The 19157-nt window shown below is 33.2% G+C and overlaps 2 protein-coding genes across 2 annotated transcripts; one reads left to right on the plus strand and one right to left on the minus strand.

Moving 5' to 3' along the window:
- Nucleotides 1-8473: 8473 nt before the first annotated feature.
- LOC112272749 (uncharacterized) lies at nucleotides 8474-9634 on the minus strand. Its single transcript, XM_024500821.3, has 2 exons — nucleotides 8915-9634; nucleotides 8474-8792 (listed from the first exon to the last, which is right to left on the minus strand). The coding sequence occupies exons 1-2, from the start codon at nucleotides 9228-9230 to the stop codon at nucleotides 8767-8769; spliced, it is 342 nt and encodes a 113-aa protein (XP_024356589.1). The 5' UTR covers nucleotides 9231-9634; the 3' UTR covers nucleotides 8474-8766.
- Nucleotides 9635-9862: 228 nt separating this feature from the next.
- LOC112272748 (DNA replication licensing factor MCM4) lies at nucleotides 9863-17665 on the plus strand. The gene is made up of 22 exons (XM_024500820.3): nucleotides 9863-10323; nucleotides 10565-10856; nucleotides 11050-11167; nucleotides 11497-11670; nucleotides 11794-11967; nucleotides 12139-12193; nucleotides 12384-12512; nucleotides 12657-12738; nucleotides 13096-13228; nucleotides 13445-13516; nucleotides 13665-13805; nucleotides 14009-14122; nucleotides 14282-14494; nucleotides 14767-14865; nucleotides 15067-15227; nucleotides 15404-15500; nucleotides 15642-15803; nucleotides 16125-16205; nucleotides 16442-16520; nucleotides 16618-16757; nucleotides 16995-17045; nucleotides 17241-17665. Exons 1-22 carry the CDS (start codon nucleotides 10260-10262, stop codon nucleotides 17313-17315), a joined length of 2706 nt encoding a protein of 901 aa, XP_024356588.1. The 5' UTR covers nucleotides 9863-10259; the 3' UTR covers nucleotides 17316-17665.
- The last annotated feature ends 1492 nt before the right edge of the window (nucleotides 17666-19157 follow it).

Genomic DNA, 19157 nt, shown 5'->3' on the forward strand with positions numbered 1-19157 from the left:
GCTACATAGTTAGCTTGGTCTTCAAGCTAACAACATGTGTGGCACATGGCCAACTTATTGACCATGTTTCTAATCAAAAAAGTCAATTAAAGACACCTATTAAGTCAAAGCAGTGTCTATAAAGCTTCTAAAAAGTTATTATAGCAAATATTATAGAATTAATTTACTTTTATTTATTTTTACTTATTTCTACCTATTTATATATATAATTACTGGCTTACATATATATATCCGTTACAAGAGCCTCAATTTTTTTTTATAAATATTGACTTTGTTAAGAAACAAGAAATGTCTTTAGTTAAGAAAACTAAATCCATACATGTAGAAGTCATAGATGGTTGTTTATGGTCTTTTGGAGATACTACTCATGAGACTCTTCCTTTAGATGTATCAATTAAAGATCATAATAGTATTGTAATATTAAATGTGATAAGATCTCCCTCCAATCTAATTATTTTAGGATTGTTGTGGTTAAAAAAAATATATCTTTCAAATAGATTGGATTTCAAGTCACATTAATTTTTTTTTTAGTTTAATCCAAAATTTTGATAGTGAAATAAAAATAGATAAGCTTAATTTATAAAAATCCTTAATAAGAGATATAAGAGCTTTTATGTGTGAAAAAAAGGACCATCTTTTGCTATATATTTTATATCCATTTGTACTAGTGGAAAGACATCAAGTCATATTCCTAGCCACTATTTAGATTTTTAGGACGTTTTTTAAAAAAAAATGAAGATAATTTTTGGAAGATCTGATCCTATGATGATTCAATTGATCTACAAGAAGATGCTCAACCATCATTTAAACCTATCTATAGCTTATGGTAAAATGAGTTGTCTACACTAAAATAATACATTGACTAGAACTTGGCTAAGAACTTCATATACCACTCAAAATTTCCAGTAAGAGTTCCTATCTTATTTATGAAGAAAAAAGATGGATCTTTGTGGATGTATATAGACTATCAAGGACTTAATAAGATTACTATCAAGAATAGGTATCTCTTACCTTTGATTTTAAGACTTTTTGACTAATTCAATCAAACAAAGATCTATACAAAAATAGATCTATGAAGAACATACAATCTAGTCCGCATTAAAGAAAGAGATGAGTAGAAGATTATTTTTTGAACTAGGTATGGACATTTTGAATATAATATCATAGCTTTTGGACTTACAAATGCATCAACTACTTTCCAACATTTCATGAATGATGTCTTTCATGAGTTTTTAAATGATTTTATTATCTATTATTTAAATGATATTCTAATCTACTCTAAGAACACAAAAAAATATGAACTTTATGCTTGTCATGTATTACAAAAACTTAGAAATGTAAGATTATATGAAAAAATAAAAAATTATATATTCTATACCACTTAAGTTGATTTTTTTGGATACATTATTTTTAGAAAAAGATTAATAATGGATCCTAAGAAGGTCCAAATTATCATGGATTGGAAGGTCCCAAAAACAATCAAAGATGTGTAATTTTTTTTGAGATTTGCTAATTATTATCAAATCTTTATCAAGAACTTTTCTCAAGTTGTGGTTCTTCTTACATGTTTGATATGTAATAAAAAACTTAAGAGAGCAAAGAAACAAAATTATCTCTTGAAGACATTATTTATTTTTGTACTAATTTTATATTGTATTGATTTTACTAAGGCATTCTTTATAGAAATAGATGCATCAAAATTTACTATGGATGCTATTTTATCACAAATGGGAGAAAATTATAAACTCTAATTGATTACTTTTTATTTCAAGAAATTTTCATCAAGATTTGATTTTAAGATGACATATACATTCTAAAAATAATAAGGTTTATTAGATGTCCTTTCTAGAAATTCTTATCTTAGACCAAAAGAAAGAGATGCACCTTTTGATTAATAAAGAATGATTTTCTTGAAGTTAAAGTAATTTCATCTTTGAGCAATAAAATCAACATTGATTGTTGATTCAACCTTTGCCAAGCAAATTTAATTAAGTTTGTGATCTGATCTTCTTATTCACAATATCAAGAATAAGTCTTATGATACCTCCAAGTTTGAGTTTAAAATAATCTATTCTACTTTGAAGGAAAATTATATATTCCAAAAGATGAAGTATAATTACATATTCTTTAAGTATATCATGACTTTCTAGTAGCTGGACATTTTAGATATAACAAGAGTTTGGAATAAATATCTAGATATTTTTGGTGGCTTCAAATATAAAAGAGAGTCAAAGACTTTGTAAAATCGTGTGATATTTGTTCAAGATCCAAAATTCCTTATAATTGATCTTATGGACTTCTTCAGCTATTACCTATCTCAGAACAATCATAGTCTTTTGTTTCTATAGATTTTACCATGAATCTTCTAATCTTCGATTTGTATGATTCTATATTTGTGATAGTAGATTATTTTACCAAAATAATATATTTTATATTATATATAAAATCTATCACAAGTAAAAAAATAGCTAAGCTTTTTCTCAATAACATCTATTGCTATCATAGATTATTTAAAGATATTATATTAAGTAGAAGAATTCAATTTATATCAAGGTTTTAGAAAACCCTTTTTAAGATTTTAAAGGTGCATATTAAGCTTTCTTCAGCTTTTCATCTTCAAATTGATGGACAAAAAAAATTAGTGAATTAAGTTTTAGAATAGTATTTGAGGTCGTTCAAAAATTATCATTAAAATGATTAAACAATTCTTTTGCCATTAGCAAAGTTTGTATACATTAATTCAATATATTCATCTATTTATTTATTTATTTTTTTGCCAATTATGGTTATCATTCATGATTTGATACTTTTGATTTTTCAAAAGTTTATAATCCTATGGCAAAAGATTTGGCAAATTTTTTGTCAAAATTACATGCAACAATGAAGGTGTGATTAAGAAAACGTCAAAAACAACAAATATGAATGCAGATGCCTATTGCAAGGAACAACTACAATTCAATATAGATGAGAAGGTATGGCTACTTTGTCGTAATATCAAGACTATTCATCTTTATGATAAGTTTGACTATTATAGGCTTAAACCTTTTTTTAATAGTGAACAAGTCAATATTTTTGCTTATTGATTAAATCTATTGGAGTCTATGAAGATCCATCCCATATTTCATATATCTCTTCTAGAGCCATATAAGACAATAAATGTCTCTAGAAGAAGATAAATGCCACTTCTTCCTATAAGAATAGACATTAATCAAGAATTTAAGATAGAAAAAGTCTTAGATTCAAGGAGGGGCCATAATAATTTAAAATATCTTATTCATTGGCACAAATATGATATTAGTGAATGCATATAGGAATCAATAAAAAATCTTATGAATGCAAGAAAGAAATTTGATTTTTTTTATTAATGATATTTATTCAAACCAAAATTAAGAATAGCAAATCTTTGCTATAAAAGAAAAAAGATCTAAAAAAGATAGAATTCTATCTTTTATTTTTGTTTGATACTTTTGTGTATTTGTGATACTAACAAGATGAAGAAACAATAACCACTAGATTCAATTGAAGAACTATTACTTGTTGACTTATCGAAAAAAATATTGTGATTGTTACAACCTTGAAGATGATGTAATTGAAATGAAGATCCTCAACAACAACACGTTCTTCCTCAAATAGGTGGCGAGATACAACATGTTTGATATCACGACTTTAGAAGAGACTTCTAATGTATGGTAATTTTATTAGAGGTAAGAACAATTCTTGACAATATTCTAAATATTTTATTTGAAAGAAGTTACGAAGGCCTCAATAATGATTAAATAATAAGGTGGTCTTCCTGCCTTGGTATGAAATACTATCAATAGCTGAAAGGACTTATTAACCATCTTCAAAGAGAATAAAGATCAGTATATGTGGCAAATATAATTTGTCGCATCTTGGATTTTCTCAATATATAATGATTGCTCCTCATAGAACTTCTCTCTAAAAGGAGAGGTAATATCATGGATATACATATTTATTCTAATATTTATCTATATGATTAAATAGAAGTAAAAAAAAATATTTATTTCATAACATTTTTTAGAGAAACTTCCTAAAAGCTTCATAGATGTTGTTTTGACTTTACATATATTTATAATCAATTTGTAGGTTAGAAACTTCGTTAATAAGTTAACCACCTATTGATAGCTTATGAAACAAGCTAACTAAGTGGTACATATATAAAAACCTTGCCTTCAAAGTTAAAATACATGAATTGCAAAGTCAACACATTTTGGAGGTTCTATAGGACATTGCCACAATTCCTAGTTAAGAATACATATGGAGGAAAGAGTGAAGCTTTCTTCAATCTTATCAACACCTTTTCAATCCTTAATCTTGTTTCAAGATTTTCTAATCTTCTTGTCTTCGGTAATAGCCATTCTTATTTAATACTATTCCATCTTTGAGTGATTTTCTTGTCTTTTTGAGTAACACAAGGGTGTACTAAGGTTTTCTTTCTTTTAAATTCATATCCTTGATATGTATTTAATATTTTTTTATAATTAATAATTTATTAATTTAATTAAATATTTTATTATAATTTTATTTTTAAGTCATATTAAAGATGATAGATATCTAACTCTAATTTAAAATTTTACACAAATAAAAATTTTAAGATGATATTTAATTAAAAACTAATACAAATAAAATTTTAAATTGTTACAAATGTGTTGAAATGTATTCCTTTTCTATTTTTTTTAAAAAATATGTTATTAAAAATATTGATATTATTCAATGAGCACAAGTAATATAAATATTTATAAATAAAATTAATAAATAATATTTTTAATAAGAAATGGTAAAAGAATTTAGATAAAAATAGGATCTATGGATATATAATAAAACCATAGTAATTTTCTTAAAAAGTTTTCTATTTCCTAAAAATCATTGTAGAAGCATCTTAAAAATTATTCATTTTATCTCCATGTTTAACAATCCATAATAAGCTTCGAAATGATCGTTTTTTAGCTAATATATAAAAGTAAGATTGAAAATATCCTCAATCTTATCAAAATATATCTTATATTCTAATCTTATTTTAAAACTTATTATAAACTTGATCTTTAACTATAATTATTCTAATAACTCTTTAGTTTATAAAATATATTTTATTTTGGTTTAAATTCTTTATTCTTGGTTTTATATGAATATTTTGTCTTTTTTTAATTTTCTTAAATTCATATTTTTAATTTTTCGACAAGACTAATAATTGTAAGATTAGAGCTTAATATTTCTTTGAAAATAATAAATTTATATGATTTCCTTAGAAGCTTCAAATGACTATAAAAACTTTTATTTAACTTCTATTAAATTAATATGATGACCATCTATGTATATATATATATATATATATATATATATATATATATATATATTTATATATATAAATTTTTTTATTAAATTTATTTATAGAAAAGTATAAGAATATATAAAGCAAAAATATAAGAATATATAAAAGAATTTTAGCAATGACAATCAACATATAGAATAAATAGTTATAAAAACACAAAGATCTTGCAAGTTTTTACATCAATTGTTCTATCATTAGTGATTTGTTCTTATTGTAAGTCATTAACAAAATATAACAACATATATTAAGAAGTATATTTTTTTATTATAGTTTTTAAAATTTTAAAAAATAAAATTTAATTTATAATTTATTTATAAAAAAATCAAATGATATATTTATATATATATATACACATAAAATATTTTAGAATTATTTTTTATTATAATTTAATTTTAAATATGATAATAAAATAAAATTAATTTTTTTTAAGGTAAATATAATATATTTTAATTAGATATAATATTATTATAAATATATACAAATGATTGGATTTATTCTATTTATTCTTAAAAGACAGATCTAATCTAGTTATAGATTAACTTGATTATAAAAATCTCAAATATTAATTGTCAATAAGAATCTTTAATCATTTTTTGTTTTTTATAGTATATATTTTATACAATTTTTATTTCATATTACATATTGTTCTTGAAATGAAAAAGAACAATTATTAATATAATTCAAATATCTTTGCCTTCTACCAAAAGAAATTCCATATATAGTGAGTATTATTATTATAATTTTTTAAATCTAAAAATTTACATCTTTTATTCAAGACATGAATGAGAAAAAAACTTCAAGAAGACTCTGCACATTTATTTTATTGAAAGAGAGAAAGTATATATAAAAAATAGATATAAAATAAAAATATAATAAAATAGTTGTGCCAATTGTAAAGATCTTAAAGAATTTTAAACCAAGATTAGAATACAAAAAATATGTTAATAAGATTAAAAATGGCCTTTGTCTTATTTTCCAATGTAATAATTATTAAGAAGGTTTATATCAAGGTCATGAATCTTAAAGAATTAAAATATTAATACAGTCTTTTGTCATTCGAAGATGATATGGCATTAAACTAAAATGGCTATTATTAAAGACAAGAAGACAAGAAAGTTTTGAAACAAGACTAAGAATTAGAAAGGTTTTGACAAGAGTGAAGAAGGCTTCACTCTTGCCTCCATATATACTCTCAATTAGGAGCTAAATGGCAATGTTTTACATGACCTCCAAAACATGTTGACTTTAGAAGACATATATCTTTACTTGCAAGGCAAGTTTTCTATATATTCACTACAGAGTTAGCTTGGTCTTCTAGCTACCAACAAGTAATTAACTTGTTGACCAAGTTTCTAAGCTATTAATCAATTATAAATACATGTAAAGTCAATACAACATCTATGAAACTTCTAATAAGCTTTTCTAAAAAATATTATGAAATAAATATTCTTTTATTCACTTTTATTTAATCATATAGGAAAATATTAGAGTAAATATTCATGTCCATGATAGTCTTGTAGAAGCTTTTACATAGACTACTAGGCTTATTTCTTAAGCATGAAGTTGTAGATTGCTTTTAATTCAACCTTTTAATAGCAAGAATATTATTGGATAAGTTTCAATAAGCATGCAACATATCATTATAATTCAAAATATCTAATCCATCTCTATAATACTTCTTAAATGCTTCTTAAGAAATATAATATCTATTTAATATATTTCTACCTATTTTTTTTTAGTTCTATTTATTTCTATTTTCTTAAATAATATAGACATCCATTATATCTTTAAAGGATATAGATATAATAGATATTTATAACATTTAAACAAATAGAAATAAGTAGAAGTAGATAAAAACACACTAAGTAGATAAAAACTTTCTTGATAAATTATATATATATATATATATATATATTCAAATGTGTATTAAATCTATAGATTATTTTAAAATTATCAGGTATTTATAGAAACTTCTTTTATAATTTTTTCACATTTAGAAACCTCTTATAGGATTGATTTACAACTAAGTTGCTTAAACTACAAATCTTTGATTTTTGGGAACTTTTACAAAAAAAGATACTATATATGAAAGCAAGATTATGGCCATCTTTGATTATGTCTTTGCATTCTTTGTATTTTGGTTTAATTCAAGTTTCTCTTATTACTTTTCATTTAATAATATTTACAACATGTTCATCAAGTTCTAAGTCGGTTCCTTCCAACCTCAACTTTCTTTCACAAGTCAAAAAGAATAGAAAAGAAAACAAACAAACAAACAAAAACCAAATTGGGTTCAATGGAGAGCATCTTTTGCCACTTTTGAACTTAGCAACATATCAAATTGGTATTCAAGTGCTTCACATCAGTTGCTAAAGCACACAACAAGAGAAGAAGCTGGTGGTAATTCCTTGCATGAAAATGCAACACTCTCCAGCTCCTCATTAATTGAAACAATGCCATCTCTTGTTTCGACCAACAGCACTATATCTTAGAAGAGGATTCAGGTGAGCAAGGTGAGGAAGAAAAACATGATCAGGTCCAAATCTCTCGACGTGTGAGCTGATCAGGAAAATCAGTAGCTTAACGTGCAGAATGGAGGAGAAAATTGCACCGTTTTATGCTGTTTCTTATCTTGTTGACAAAATTGTATTTTGTGATGACGTTTTAGCGTTGCCGTCTAGTAGGATCACTCAGGCCCTGCAAAGGACTGTATTCATGGGTGTCCTCCGAGAACAGAAGGTCTGTGCATCATGTGTCAGACTGTTGATTACAAGCTTTCAAACCAGCTTTCGAGCGTTGGTTGTTGTAACAGTCGCATGCAGTTCAATGGACTCCTCCATGAGGTCAACTGGGTTGGGAATATCATTGAAGAATATCGGCAGTTGCTCGCTATCTGGTGCCTCTGGTAGTTAAAATCTTGAATAGTGTTTCGTCTCGTCAGTTTCGCTCACTGTCCCTTTGCTATCACATAAATAACTATGTCAGTTTTCAGGTGCTTTGAGTGTCTTATGCAAGGGTGGGCAATGTCAGTTAAGGGCTCAATCCACGTAGGGGATCTCAGTGCATCGGATTAATGTGAGCGACAGCCTCAAGAGGAGCCAAACATTTTGCATTCACAGCCAATTCGCTTTTCCATCACGGAGATTGCAAAACTTTATTTATATGTTCTTACAGCTATGTAGTTTTTATAAATCCGCACGGACCGAGACAATATGGGTGTCGCCAAACATCTTGTGCACACGGCGACAAAGTTCTGTATGCACTTAGGTTGACTATCGATCGTCTGGCTTAATCTATAGAGGACATATCTCCAGTTCTGTAAACTTAGAAATCAAAACGCAGCAACACACCAACTGTCCGACGTAAGAGTAACATGCGTCGCGGCGCAAATGTTTCTATATTGATCGATATCAACACTACTGGCCTCCTGGAATGACGACACCTGCACATATGATAACGGATCGACCACGTTCGTCATGTCACATTGCGCATGAGATAACGGAATGTGCAAAAACAAGACATGAGAACACGAAGGTGAACGACGAGGTTGTAAGACAATCGTACCGTTGCACACGATGCCAGCCTTGTAGGTGAGTTGGCACTTCTGAGGAATGTATTTTGCGAACTCCACTTTGGCGCCTGACTGCTGTTGGCTACTCGCGGCAGCGCAAAGGCAGTCCTCGCCGGTGTTCGTGGCGAAGGAACTCAATGCTCTGCAGCATGCTGCGGAGGGTTGGACGTTCGCTTTCGCCGCCGGCAAGCACGGCGCTAATATCGACAGATTTCTGCCTCCGCATTGCGCTTGGGATTCGACGTTCACCACGGCGCTGAGTCCCACCAGCACCACTAGCAGCAACACGACGTTCATTTTCATCGCCATGATCTAGATCCTAGCAACAGGAATACGCAGACAATAACAAGCAATCGATCACAGCTTGAAGATCTCCTACTGCTCCAGTTGCACCAAAGCTGATATTCATATTTATCTCCGTTACAATCGCTAAGGTTGGTCGACTTTCACATCTTTCAGGATCGTCGAGGTACCACTTACAGACAACTCAGTCACTGTAATGCTAAAGAGCCACCCTACCGATCGCGACACTATTACAGTAATCGTACTCTAAATGTCTAGATTGCAGGATTCATGGCGTCACTTTAGCCTCCATCAAAATTCCAATTACTGAACTGCTTTCGCTATTGCATCAGAAATTTCGTGAAGTACTCACCGTCTGTGACACAGTGCGCCTGTTTTAGCCCGTGGATGGCCGCTGTGCGGGGTACACTTGCGATTGATTTGTGGTGCCTTACTACCCGAAGGATTTAATAATCTGAGTCAGACTGATCCATGGCCCGTTTCGATTTAATCTACCTTAAGGAATCGCTGATGGCCATGGAGTCGACCAGCCGTAGCCTTCCCGCCTTTTATGGGACGCCTACGTGGATGCCAGATCGGATTTTTCAGGGGGTCATCTTGGCGGGAAAAGTTGCCCTCCCTTCGTTCCCGTTTTGCATGCTTTGAGCAGAGGATTATCGGTTTTGCTTAGAAAACCTTTGAGTTTTCAAGGTTAGTTGCTGCGAGCATCCAATTGTAGCAGGCGTAGCGAAATGAAATGCCAGTGTAGAACTTGCTTGCCTCGCAACCGAGTGGTGGTTTTAAGAATTTGGGCCGTTTTGGAGTGTTTATGGTAAACTCGGCAGCTTCGCATTCTGGTTCAAGCTTGGATCAAACCCTATTGTGGGTTTAACAAGACTTTCGGAGGGAGCATCGGTGATGCACTCACGTGAGGAATTGCACCTCCTTGTTCTGCGACGGTTCCATTCTTTTTGGTTTTTAGTTTGCAAATCTTGATCGTGGAGTTGAGAAAAAGGGCGGTTCGTTGTCTTGAGGTGTTCTTGTTGATTGTTCGTCATGGAAAATAATGATGCACTTGACATTGGAGCCGTGTCGTCCCCATATCCTTCGCAATCTGAAGGTACGATTTCTAAAATTTCTGGTCCATTTACTTCACTTCATTGCTATGCGTTTCCTTTTTGTTTGGAGAAGGCTTGGTGTTACAAGATTTTCTCTATATTCACAGTAACTTGGTGGTATGTTGATTAATGGAGTTGTGCATGTGTTCCAGACATGTCTTTGGTTTTATCATGTGCATTGTGCGTCATAAGAGTGCATATTTCTAATGTTTTTTTTTAGTTCGTTTCTTTTCCCTATTGCAGGAGTGTCTACGCCATTGCCGCAAGTAACATCACCGAGCTTCGACAATGCAGCCTCACCCGTGGCCGGGCGGAGGGCCGTACGGCAGACCCCTACATCTGCAGTTCGAAGGAGAGGGAGAGAAACGGATTCCGCTCGTCGTAGGAGGAGTCGATCTCGCAGTTTAGGCAATTCTGTTTATAGTTCCCCTTACGATGCGGGGACTCCTGGAACTCCTGGAACTCCAGTGGCTACTCCGGTTTACGCTACCCCAGTCGGTACACCTATGGGTACCCCATCGTTCCATCGTGGCACGTATCCTTTGACAACCCAATTCTACATTGTCGAATTCCTATCCGACGTCTTCCAAGATTAGTTCTTATGTCTTCAGTTGGTTATTGTGTCTGCCCGTTATGAATTTGAGGGCGTGCTTCTGGATCCAATATATCTATGACAATGTGTTTCGATTTTCTGTGAGAGCAAGTGGTTTTCCTTGACAGCAATTCAGGCCACAGTACAAACAGCGCAGTGAGCTTGGTTCCCAGGGGAAGCCTCTACATCGGAGACGTCGATCTCAATCCAGAGAACCCGGGCATCGATCTCCTTCAAGGGAACCTAGTGCTGATGTACGTGCCTCATTTATCTCATTTGATTGTGGGAGTAAGACAATCGTCATTCGCTTAGTGAATTCCATTGCCTACTGATTCGTGAATGAATTCATTACGAATGTTCGTGAAATATTTCCGTGGATATATTTGTTCGGCTTTGGTATTGTAATGAGAACGGAAAGGTCCCTCCCACCTCCTCCCTTCTCCTTTATTTTTTGATTTATATTTTCCTTCCTGTTTTTTTCATAAACATGTAAATATAATATTTTAAGCATAACATTCTACTTTATGAGTATCTGCTCTTATGTACTCGTGCTTTACAGTAACAAATCTTCTTGATTGGGCAGGGGCGTCCCTCTGAATCTGCTGAGCCAGATGACACTTTGGGTGGAGAATATGCTTATGTTTGGGGGACGAATGTTAACATTCCAGATGTGCTTAGGGCGATTCGTCGATTTCTCCACAATTATCGTTCGAGTGCTCATGATCTTAATTCCAAGTACATCCAGATCATAGAGGAGGTTGGTATTTCCAGTCTAGTCTGGACTTTTAAGTGGTCTGCCTCGGCTATCATGTTTTGACGGAGTATGGTGAATTCACTTCTTGTATAATTGTATAATTTTCTGACCTTCTGATGACTTCAGACTGTGGAGCGTGAGGAGGATACTCTAAATATCGACATGTCAGACATTTATGACCATGATCCTGATCTATACGCAAAAATTGTTCGATACCCACTCGACATCATCCCCCTGTTGGACACTGAGTGTCAGGAAGTTGCTACCTCTTTACTACCAACGTTTGAGAAGCATATTGAGGTTAGCATGCCAGTTTGACACGTAATGATCCCCATCTATTTTTACTATGCATCTACCTTCATCATGGTTGTGTGTTCCGTACCTGCAATAGTTGTGCTAGAATGTTTTAAATTCATACTCTCTGTTCTTTCATATGATCTGCTAAATGGACTCGACTCTCCGGTACCGTAGGCCAGACCTTTCAATCTCAAAGCATCGGTGCACATGCGTGAACTCAACCCTTCAGGTGATTTGAACACATATTTTCCTCGTCACAACTGTTTTCTGTTGCGTCGTTGGAACTTCATAAAATACTTCGTGAACAATTTTTGTCGCATGTATGATGATGTTCAACTGAAGTGGGGTTTATAAGTGGCTAAACGTATCACCGGTGTGGGATTCAAAATACTTACTGTTTTCACTGTTTCCGAATACAGATATAGACAAATTGGTTTCTGTTAAAGGAATGGTTATCCGGTGCAGTTCTATCATACCTGAAATTAAGGGGGCCTTCTTCAAATGTTTAGTGTGTGGTCACTCGCCTCCGCTAGTTACAGTTGTTAAAGGTGAGCTTCATTCTATCCAACTTATTTCACTTGTCATTATTTCGTCCCTGAAGAAAAATAATATTGCCTGCTTATAGTTACTTACTGTCTGTTTTCAAAACGGATGGCCCGAGATGTAATCGATTCTTACTATTACACGTGTAGGGCGGGTTGAGGAGCCAACAAGGTGTGAAAAGCCAGAATGTGCAGCACGGAATGCTATGTCTCTTATTCACAATCGATGCACGTCAGTACACGTACCATCTTCTTCATAGTAGATGTGTCTGGTTATCGATGACATAATGTGTGCCTAGTTATGGAATTTCTTGTTTACCTTTCGTCAGAATTTTATATGAAGTTTCTCTCATGTCGTTGAGATCTAATATTATTGTCCTGCCCGGAGTTTCCCGTTTATCGATGTTTCCGGGGCCCTAGTGTTCTGTTTTCTATTTCATTTTTCCATCATAACTTGAGAATGTGAAGGAAAGACTCAGAATTCAACTGCAACAGAAGTGGTACTAAAGTATGCTTGGCCAAAGCCGTCGACTATTATTTCTGTAGTTTCAACTGACAGGTTCTCCAATTGTCATTCCATCGTTGGCAGTTTTGCAAATAAGCAGATAGTGCGTCTTCAAGAAACTCCAGATGCCATTCCTGAAGGAGAGACTCCACACACAGTCAGCATGTGTTTATACAACACTATGGTTGATGCTGTGAAGCCTGGAGATCGTATTGAGGTAGTATCTTCTGTCAGAAAACGTCAACTTTTCCCGTACTAGAGTTCGACACTTTGTAGGGCTGTAAATTGTCATCGTTTGGGGAAACCTCTTATCTTCAGTTTATCAAATTGGTTGCCACGGTGGCACTGTTGTACGCAATAAACGTAATCTAATGGCTCGTCGCGTAATCTTAAGCCTCATTTTAAAATACTCTTTTTTTTTTTTTTTGCTCAGGTAACAGGAGTTTTCAAGGCCATGGCAGTTCGAGTTGGTCCGAATCAACGAACATTACGAGCATTGTATAAGGTTATATCTCCCTCCTATCCCAGATTGATCTCTCAAGCAATGATCTTAGGAGCTTCGTGTTTGTATTTCCTTAGCCCGGTGTATCAAAAATATGTTGTAAAGATAGTAAGTAAAGAAGATAATCTTGTCATCTGATCCTTTTATGCAGACCTACATCGATTGCGTGCACGTCAAGAAGTCTGACAGGGGTCGACTGCAAACTGAAGATCCTATGGAGATGGATAAGGAGAATGATATGTATGCTGGGTATCATGAAAGTGATACTTCAGAAGCTGCTAATGAAGCAAAGGTACCAGACATGTCTTGGTCGCTTACTTTATTCTTGTATTCAGTGGTCCTATCTCGGTTTGTGTTCTAGTATCCGTTGAACTTGGCTCCGCTATGTTAGGCCATTGATGTATTGATAGCCGTCTCATGACATTTTGATTAACTTGTCCTTCTATTTCAACCATGGGTGCTGGCATTTTTGAATTTATGGTGTTTTGACTGTAGATTCAAAAACTTAAAGAGCTGTCCAAGCTCCCGGACATTTATGATAGACTTTCAAGGTCGCTGGCTCCAAGCATTTGGGAGCTTGAAGATATTAAAAAGGGTCTTCTTTGCCAGGTTTATTGTGAATTCGCAGTTTTTAGTAGGAATTTAAATGCTTATGACACACATTTAAAATCGTTGTGATCAATGTTATGTTGGATGTCTGACTCGTTCCAAATGTTGTAAAAGACAGAGGGTTTCTTTGTTAAGTGTTTTTGGTTGATTTTGTTACAGCTCTTTGGTGGGAAGGCTAAGAAAATTCCATCTGGAGCATCTTTCCGAGGTGACATCAATGTTTTACTTGTTGGGGACCCTGGTACCAGTAAATCTCAGCTGCTTCAGTATGTGCACAAGATAGCTCCTCGTGGAATCTACACTAGTGGGCGAGGAAGTTCGGCGGTTGGGCTGACAGCGTATGTAACGAAGGATCCAGAAACTCGAGAGACGGTAATGTCCAGTACCTAGTTCTGTTTGCGTTTACTACCTAGAGAAGTGAGGCGGTCATAATTAAAGGAATTGGCTGGGAATTATCTAGTGAAGCTTCGCTGTAGTCAACAGTACTATCAAATGTTTTTATCTATTCAATGTGCTAATTTAAGTAGCCACACATGTTTCTCTTCTTACCTCCTCGCTTTCAAATAGGTATCTTGGATTAGTACTGCCGTTTCTTTAACATCTACTTAGGTGCAACATATTAATACTCACGAGAATGTTTACAGGTATTGGAGAGCGGAGCTTTGGTTCTTAGTGATCGTGGGATATGCTGTATCGATGAGTTCGACAAAATGTCTGATAATGCCCGAAGCATGCTTCATGAGGTATCCTTATCTTTTTATTCTGATAGAATGCGACCCACTTTTCCAAATTTTATCTTTCACTAATATTTTGCATTATGAGGATAGTTATGCTGTACTGGCTTAGGTAATGATTCGCTTATATATATATATATATTTTAGCCTATGAATCTTGCTGCTCGAAACTTTCACTGTCTTACACGAGATTTCAATTTGCGCTTCCAGGTAATGGAGCAACAAACGGTATCTGTAGCCAAAGCGGGTATCATTGCCTCGCTGAACGCTCGGACGTCTGTCCTTGCATGTGCAAATCCTAGTGGGTCCCGATACAATGCGCGCCTTTCTGTGATTGATAACATCCAGCTTCCTCCAACTCTACTTTCTAGGTATCCTTGTTCTACTTAAGTTCATTGATGAACAGAGAGGTTCATAATAAGGTTAATTATAAAAGGTTGATGAACAGCAGTACCTTGGTTCTTGTATGAACAAAGGATCTATTTCATTTAAATGTGTAGAGAAAACTTATTAACTAACTAATGAGCCGATTTTCGGTCGGATGCAGATTTGATTTAATTTACTTAATGCTCGACAAACCAGACGAGCAAAACGATCGTCGTCTCGCCAGGCATCTCGTGGCTTTACACTATGAAAACTATGAAGTACTATCTATCGATCCCTTCTCTCGGATACCTGTTAGTTAATGTAGAAACTGGGAATCTGCTACCATTCAAAACTTCTAGGACGATCTGTTAATCCAGCTTGTCCAGGTTGAATGATTTTGGGTTTGTTTTCATTTGCAGGTTTCAAAGCAGGACGCCTTAGATCTACAAACACTTACCGCGTATATCACCTATGCTCGTCAGCATGTACATCCTACATTAAGTGATGAAGCTGCTGAAGATTTGATTAATGGCTATGTTGAGATGCGCCAAAAGGGCAACTTTCCTGGAAGCAGTAAAAAGGTACACCTCGTTAATCTTTTGCACTTATGGTGGTGCAATTATGAACTAAAGTAGTTTCTGTTAGCTGCAGCTTTTATATACGTTAATGTGTTATAATTTTATTCCAGTTAGACGTCGAAATTTGTAGATCTCTTTTGTTGACTATGATGTTTTCCTAACACTGTCTGCTATTACCTGATGAATGTAAACTTGATACCTATCCGAGGACTTGTTTTCATATACCAACAGTAGCAAGGGCAACAACAGTTGCTTTTGGGATGGAATGAGTTATTAGTCATCTTCATCTTGATAGTAATCCACAACATATGCTCCCAAATGCAGGTGATAACAGCCACACCTCGGCAACTCGAAAGTATGATTCGTATCAGTGAAGCCCTAGCTCGAATGAGATTTTCTGAAGTGGTAAGTTGATTTCATTTTCTTGATTGGGCCTGTTTTGGTTGCCCGTAACTGACGGATTAAAGGGGAAGGGACTGAGGTTTTTTTCAGGCTCCATGAATCTCATTATGTTTTGTGTTATGTTTTTCTTAATTAATCTTGCTCTGATTGTCCATATTTAATGGACAGAAGGGTAAGGGACCTGGATATTGTGCGTTTCTCGTATATTGCTTATATTTTGTGCCCTGCTCTGGACACAGGTAGAGAAAGTTGATGCAGCAGAAGCTGTGCGCCTTTTAGACGTCGCTTTGCAGCAATCTGCTACTGATCATGCAACAGGTAAAGTCGATCAAGTCACTTTCGAAGTCAAAATTAATCCTGTTTGTATGCGGATTTGAAAGGTCTGTTTCCTTATTTTGTTCCGGGTTTGTATCAGGTACGATAGACATGGATCTTATCACGACTGGAGTGTCGGCCAGCGAGCGTATTCGTCGGGCCAACTTGCTAGCTGCTCTGCGAGAGCTTATAGCAGATAAAATTTCACCTGGCAGCTCCTCTGGCTTGAAGACCAGTCAGGTATATTCGACTTCTTTTGATAGATGGTTCTGTCCCTAGTTGACCATGATTCTCACGACTACTGTGGTGGAGTTTTAAACATTCTGGAAATAATAAGTAGCTTGTTGCCTTTTCCAAATTCTTTCTAATGGGAACTATCCTCTTTGGATCTTGTACCATTGCCCCACATGATTTCTCAATTAGAATTTCTTTTTCATGTCATCACCATACAACTTATGTTGCTCTCGACTTTCTCAGCTTCTTGAGGATATCCGGAGCCAAAGCAGTGTGGACGTTAGTTTGCAGGATGTAAGATTTTCCCTTTCAAACTCATTTAAAGTGTTTTGAATGCTACTTTTGATTGAATATGTTTTTTTGTTTAAAGAGTAGTCTCTAATTAAATTTGCCTCTTGACCTCTACGAACGATTGGGACTAGAATCCTACTTGTCTAAACAAGGACAGCTGCGTTTGATTTGAGACTCGCATGTACAATATTTTTGCAGATTAAAAATGCTCTGGGTAGCCTCCAAGGAGAAGGCTTTCTTACTGTCCATGGTGACATAGTCAAGAGAGTTTGAGACAGTTTCTAACTGTTCGAATCCATGAGCTATAACTCTGAACGAAAGGGAAAACCTCCAGTTTCCCATGCGCAATTCCCAGGTAGAAATGCTAAATTCGACTCTTATGAAAGCTGTGCTGGATCATTAAGTAATATGCGGCTTCAAGGTTCATCTCTTCAAACTTTTGGGTGGAGGAATAGTCCTTCTGTTCTCTAGGATTTTAGGTCCGCACAAGAGGATTCTTCCGGGTAGTGTTAAGGCTTAGAGCAGCAACTGTTCTGCAATCCTATGTCTGGATTTTCGTGTACAAATGTGTGTCATTTTTAGTGCTTTCAATTTACGAGTCTTGAATGTTGGCTTCTGTGCTACTGGTGATTTGACTTTGTCAGTGATGATTTTCAGAATGAAGTTATGCCTTCGGTGCATGTTGAAAGCCTTTTTTAGTGTATATTTTTTGGCTTATAATGGCGGAATATGTATTTCCTTCTTTCTTGAGTAAGTTGCAATCCTCTTTACAACACACATTTTTATTAAAGCACTTCTTTCTTGAGTAAGTGCTTTATCTAAAATCGGACTTTTGATTAATTAAAAATTGCTGTGTGTTAACTTGCCTATTTATTTACTTTTAAAAAATAAAATTTATCATATTTATAAATATTTATTTATGCATATATAGTGATAAAATCATGTCAACAAACTATTTACAATTATAATAATTGCATCTACTAAAACTTTTATTATAAGAATAAAAGTATTGCATTTTATATTAATGTATGGTGCACACAAATAGGTACATATTTATAATTTTATACTATAGAACTACATATTTATAATTTTATACTATAGAACTACATTATTATAATTCTATATTACATACTTAAATTATTGTATACATCACACTTTAGTTTATACATGATAAATTTTATTTTTCATTAAAGTTGTGACATATGTTATTCAGGTTTTATCATTGTTATATCATATGTATTATATACAATATATATATTATTAGTATATATTATATATAATAACAATGCTTTAATATTAAATATTTAGTATTCTTTTATTTTTTGTAACAATATATCTTTGTCTTTTTATCATGATTTATTTCATATATTATAATATATGTTGTATTAATTACTTATATTAAAAAAATTATTTTTTTATAATTTTAGAATCTATTGTATTGATTATGTATTAAAATATTTTTTTAAAATATAACATATCTTAGTCAAATATACAATATTTATATTATTATCTTTATTTTGTGATTAAACATGTAAATCTTAGATAGGACTTGCTTTATTGAGGAGATAAATCATGACAAAACCTTAAAAAAATAATTCATTCTTGTATCATTGAAAGAAAGAAAGTAGACAAATAAAAAATAGAGATAAGAGAAAAAGAAATAAAATGGCTATTATCATATCTAAAGTACCTAGAAAATCTTGAAGATAGATTGGAACACAAGAAAAGTATTGACAAGGCAAAAGATGGTCTCAATTTTGCTTCCATATATACTAGTTGTTAAAAAGGTCTAATAGAAGCTTTTTAGGGACTACAAGGCTTGCAGCTCAAGCATCGATTTGTAGGCTATGCAACTTTTTATCTTATTTGTAAAACTTTCTAAAGGTAAGAAACTTACAGAAACTTATAGAAGTTTCTATAAGTCAATAGCCATATGACATATCTATAAAAGTCTAAATATCTAATCTATGTCTAGCTTCTTGAAAAATAAATTTCTTTGAGAACTTATTTTTTTCATTAGACATGTGCATAATATTACTTTTATCTATAATATCATCACTTGTATTTGATAGAAACTTGACAATGTTAATGATGTCATTTAGAATATGAAAGCCA

Source organism: Physcomitrium patens, chromosome 19 (assembly GCF_059467195.1).
Source record: "Physcomitrium patens ecotype Gransden chromosome 19, ASM5946719v1, whole genome shotgun sequence".
NCBI classification, from domain to species: Eukaryota; Viridiplantae; Streptophyta; class Bryopsida; order Funariales; family Funariaceae; genus Physcomitrium; species Physcomitrium patens.

Coding starts and splice junctions, on each gene's coding strand:
- LOC112272749 (XM_024500821.3), bottom strand. CDS start 9,230: ATGGCGATGAAAATGAACGTCGTGTTGCTGCTAGTGGTGCTGGTGGGA. Junction 8,793..8,914: donor GGCTGGCATCGTGTGCAACG/GTACGATTGTCT, acceptor TCATATGTGCAG/GTGTCGTCATTCCAGGAGGC.
- LOC112272748 (XM_024500820.3), top strand. CDS start 10,260: ATGGAAAATAATGATGCACTTGACATTGGAGCCGTGTCGTCCCCATAT. Junction 10,324..10,564: donor ATATCCTTCGCAATCTGAAG/GTACGATTTCTA, acceptor TCCCTATTGCAG/GAGTGTCTACGCCATTGCCG. Junction 14,495..14,766: donor ATCCAGAAACTCGAGAGACG/GTAATGTCCAGT, acceptor GAATGTTTACAG/GTATTGGAGAGCGGAGCTTT.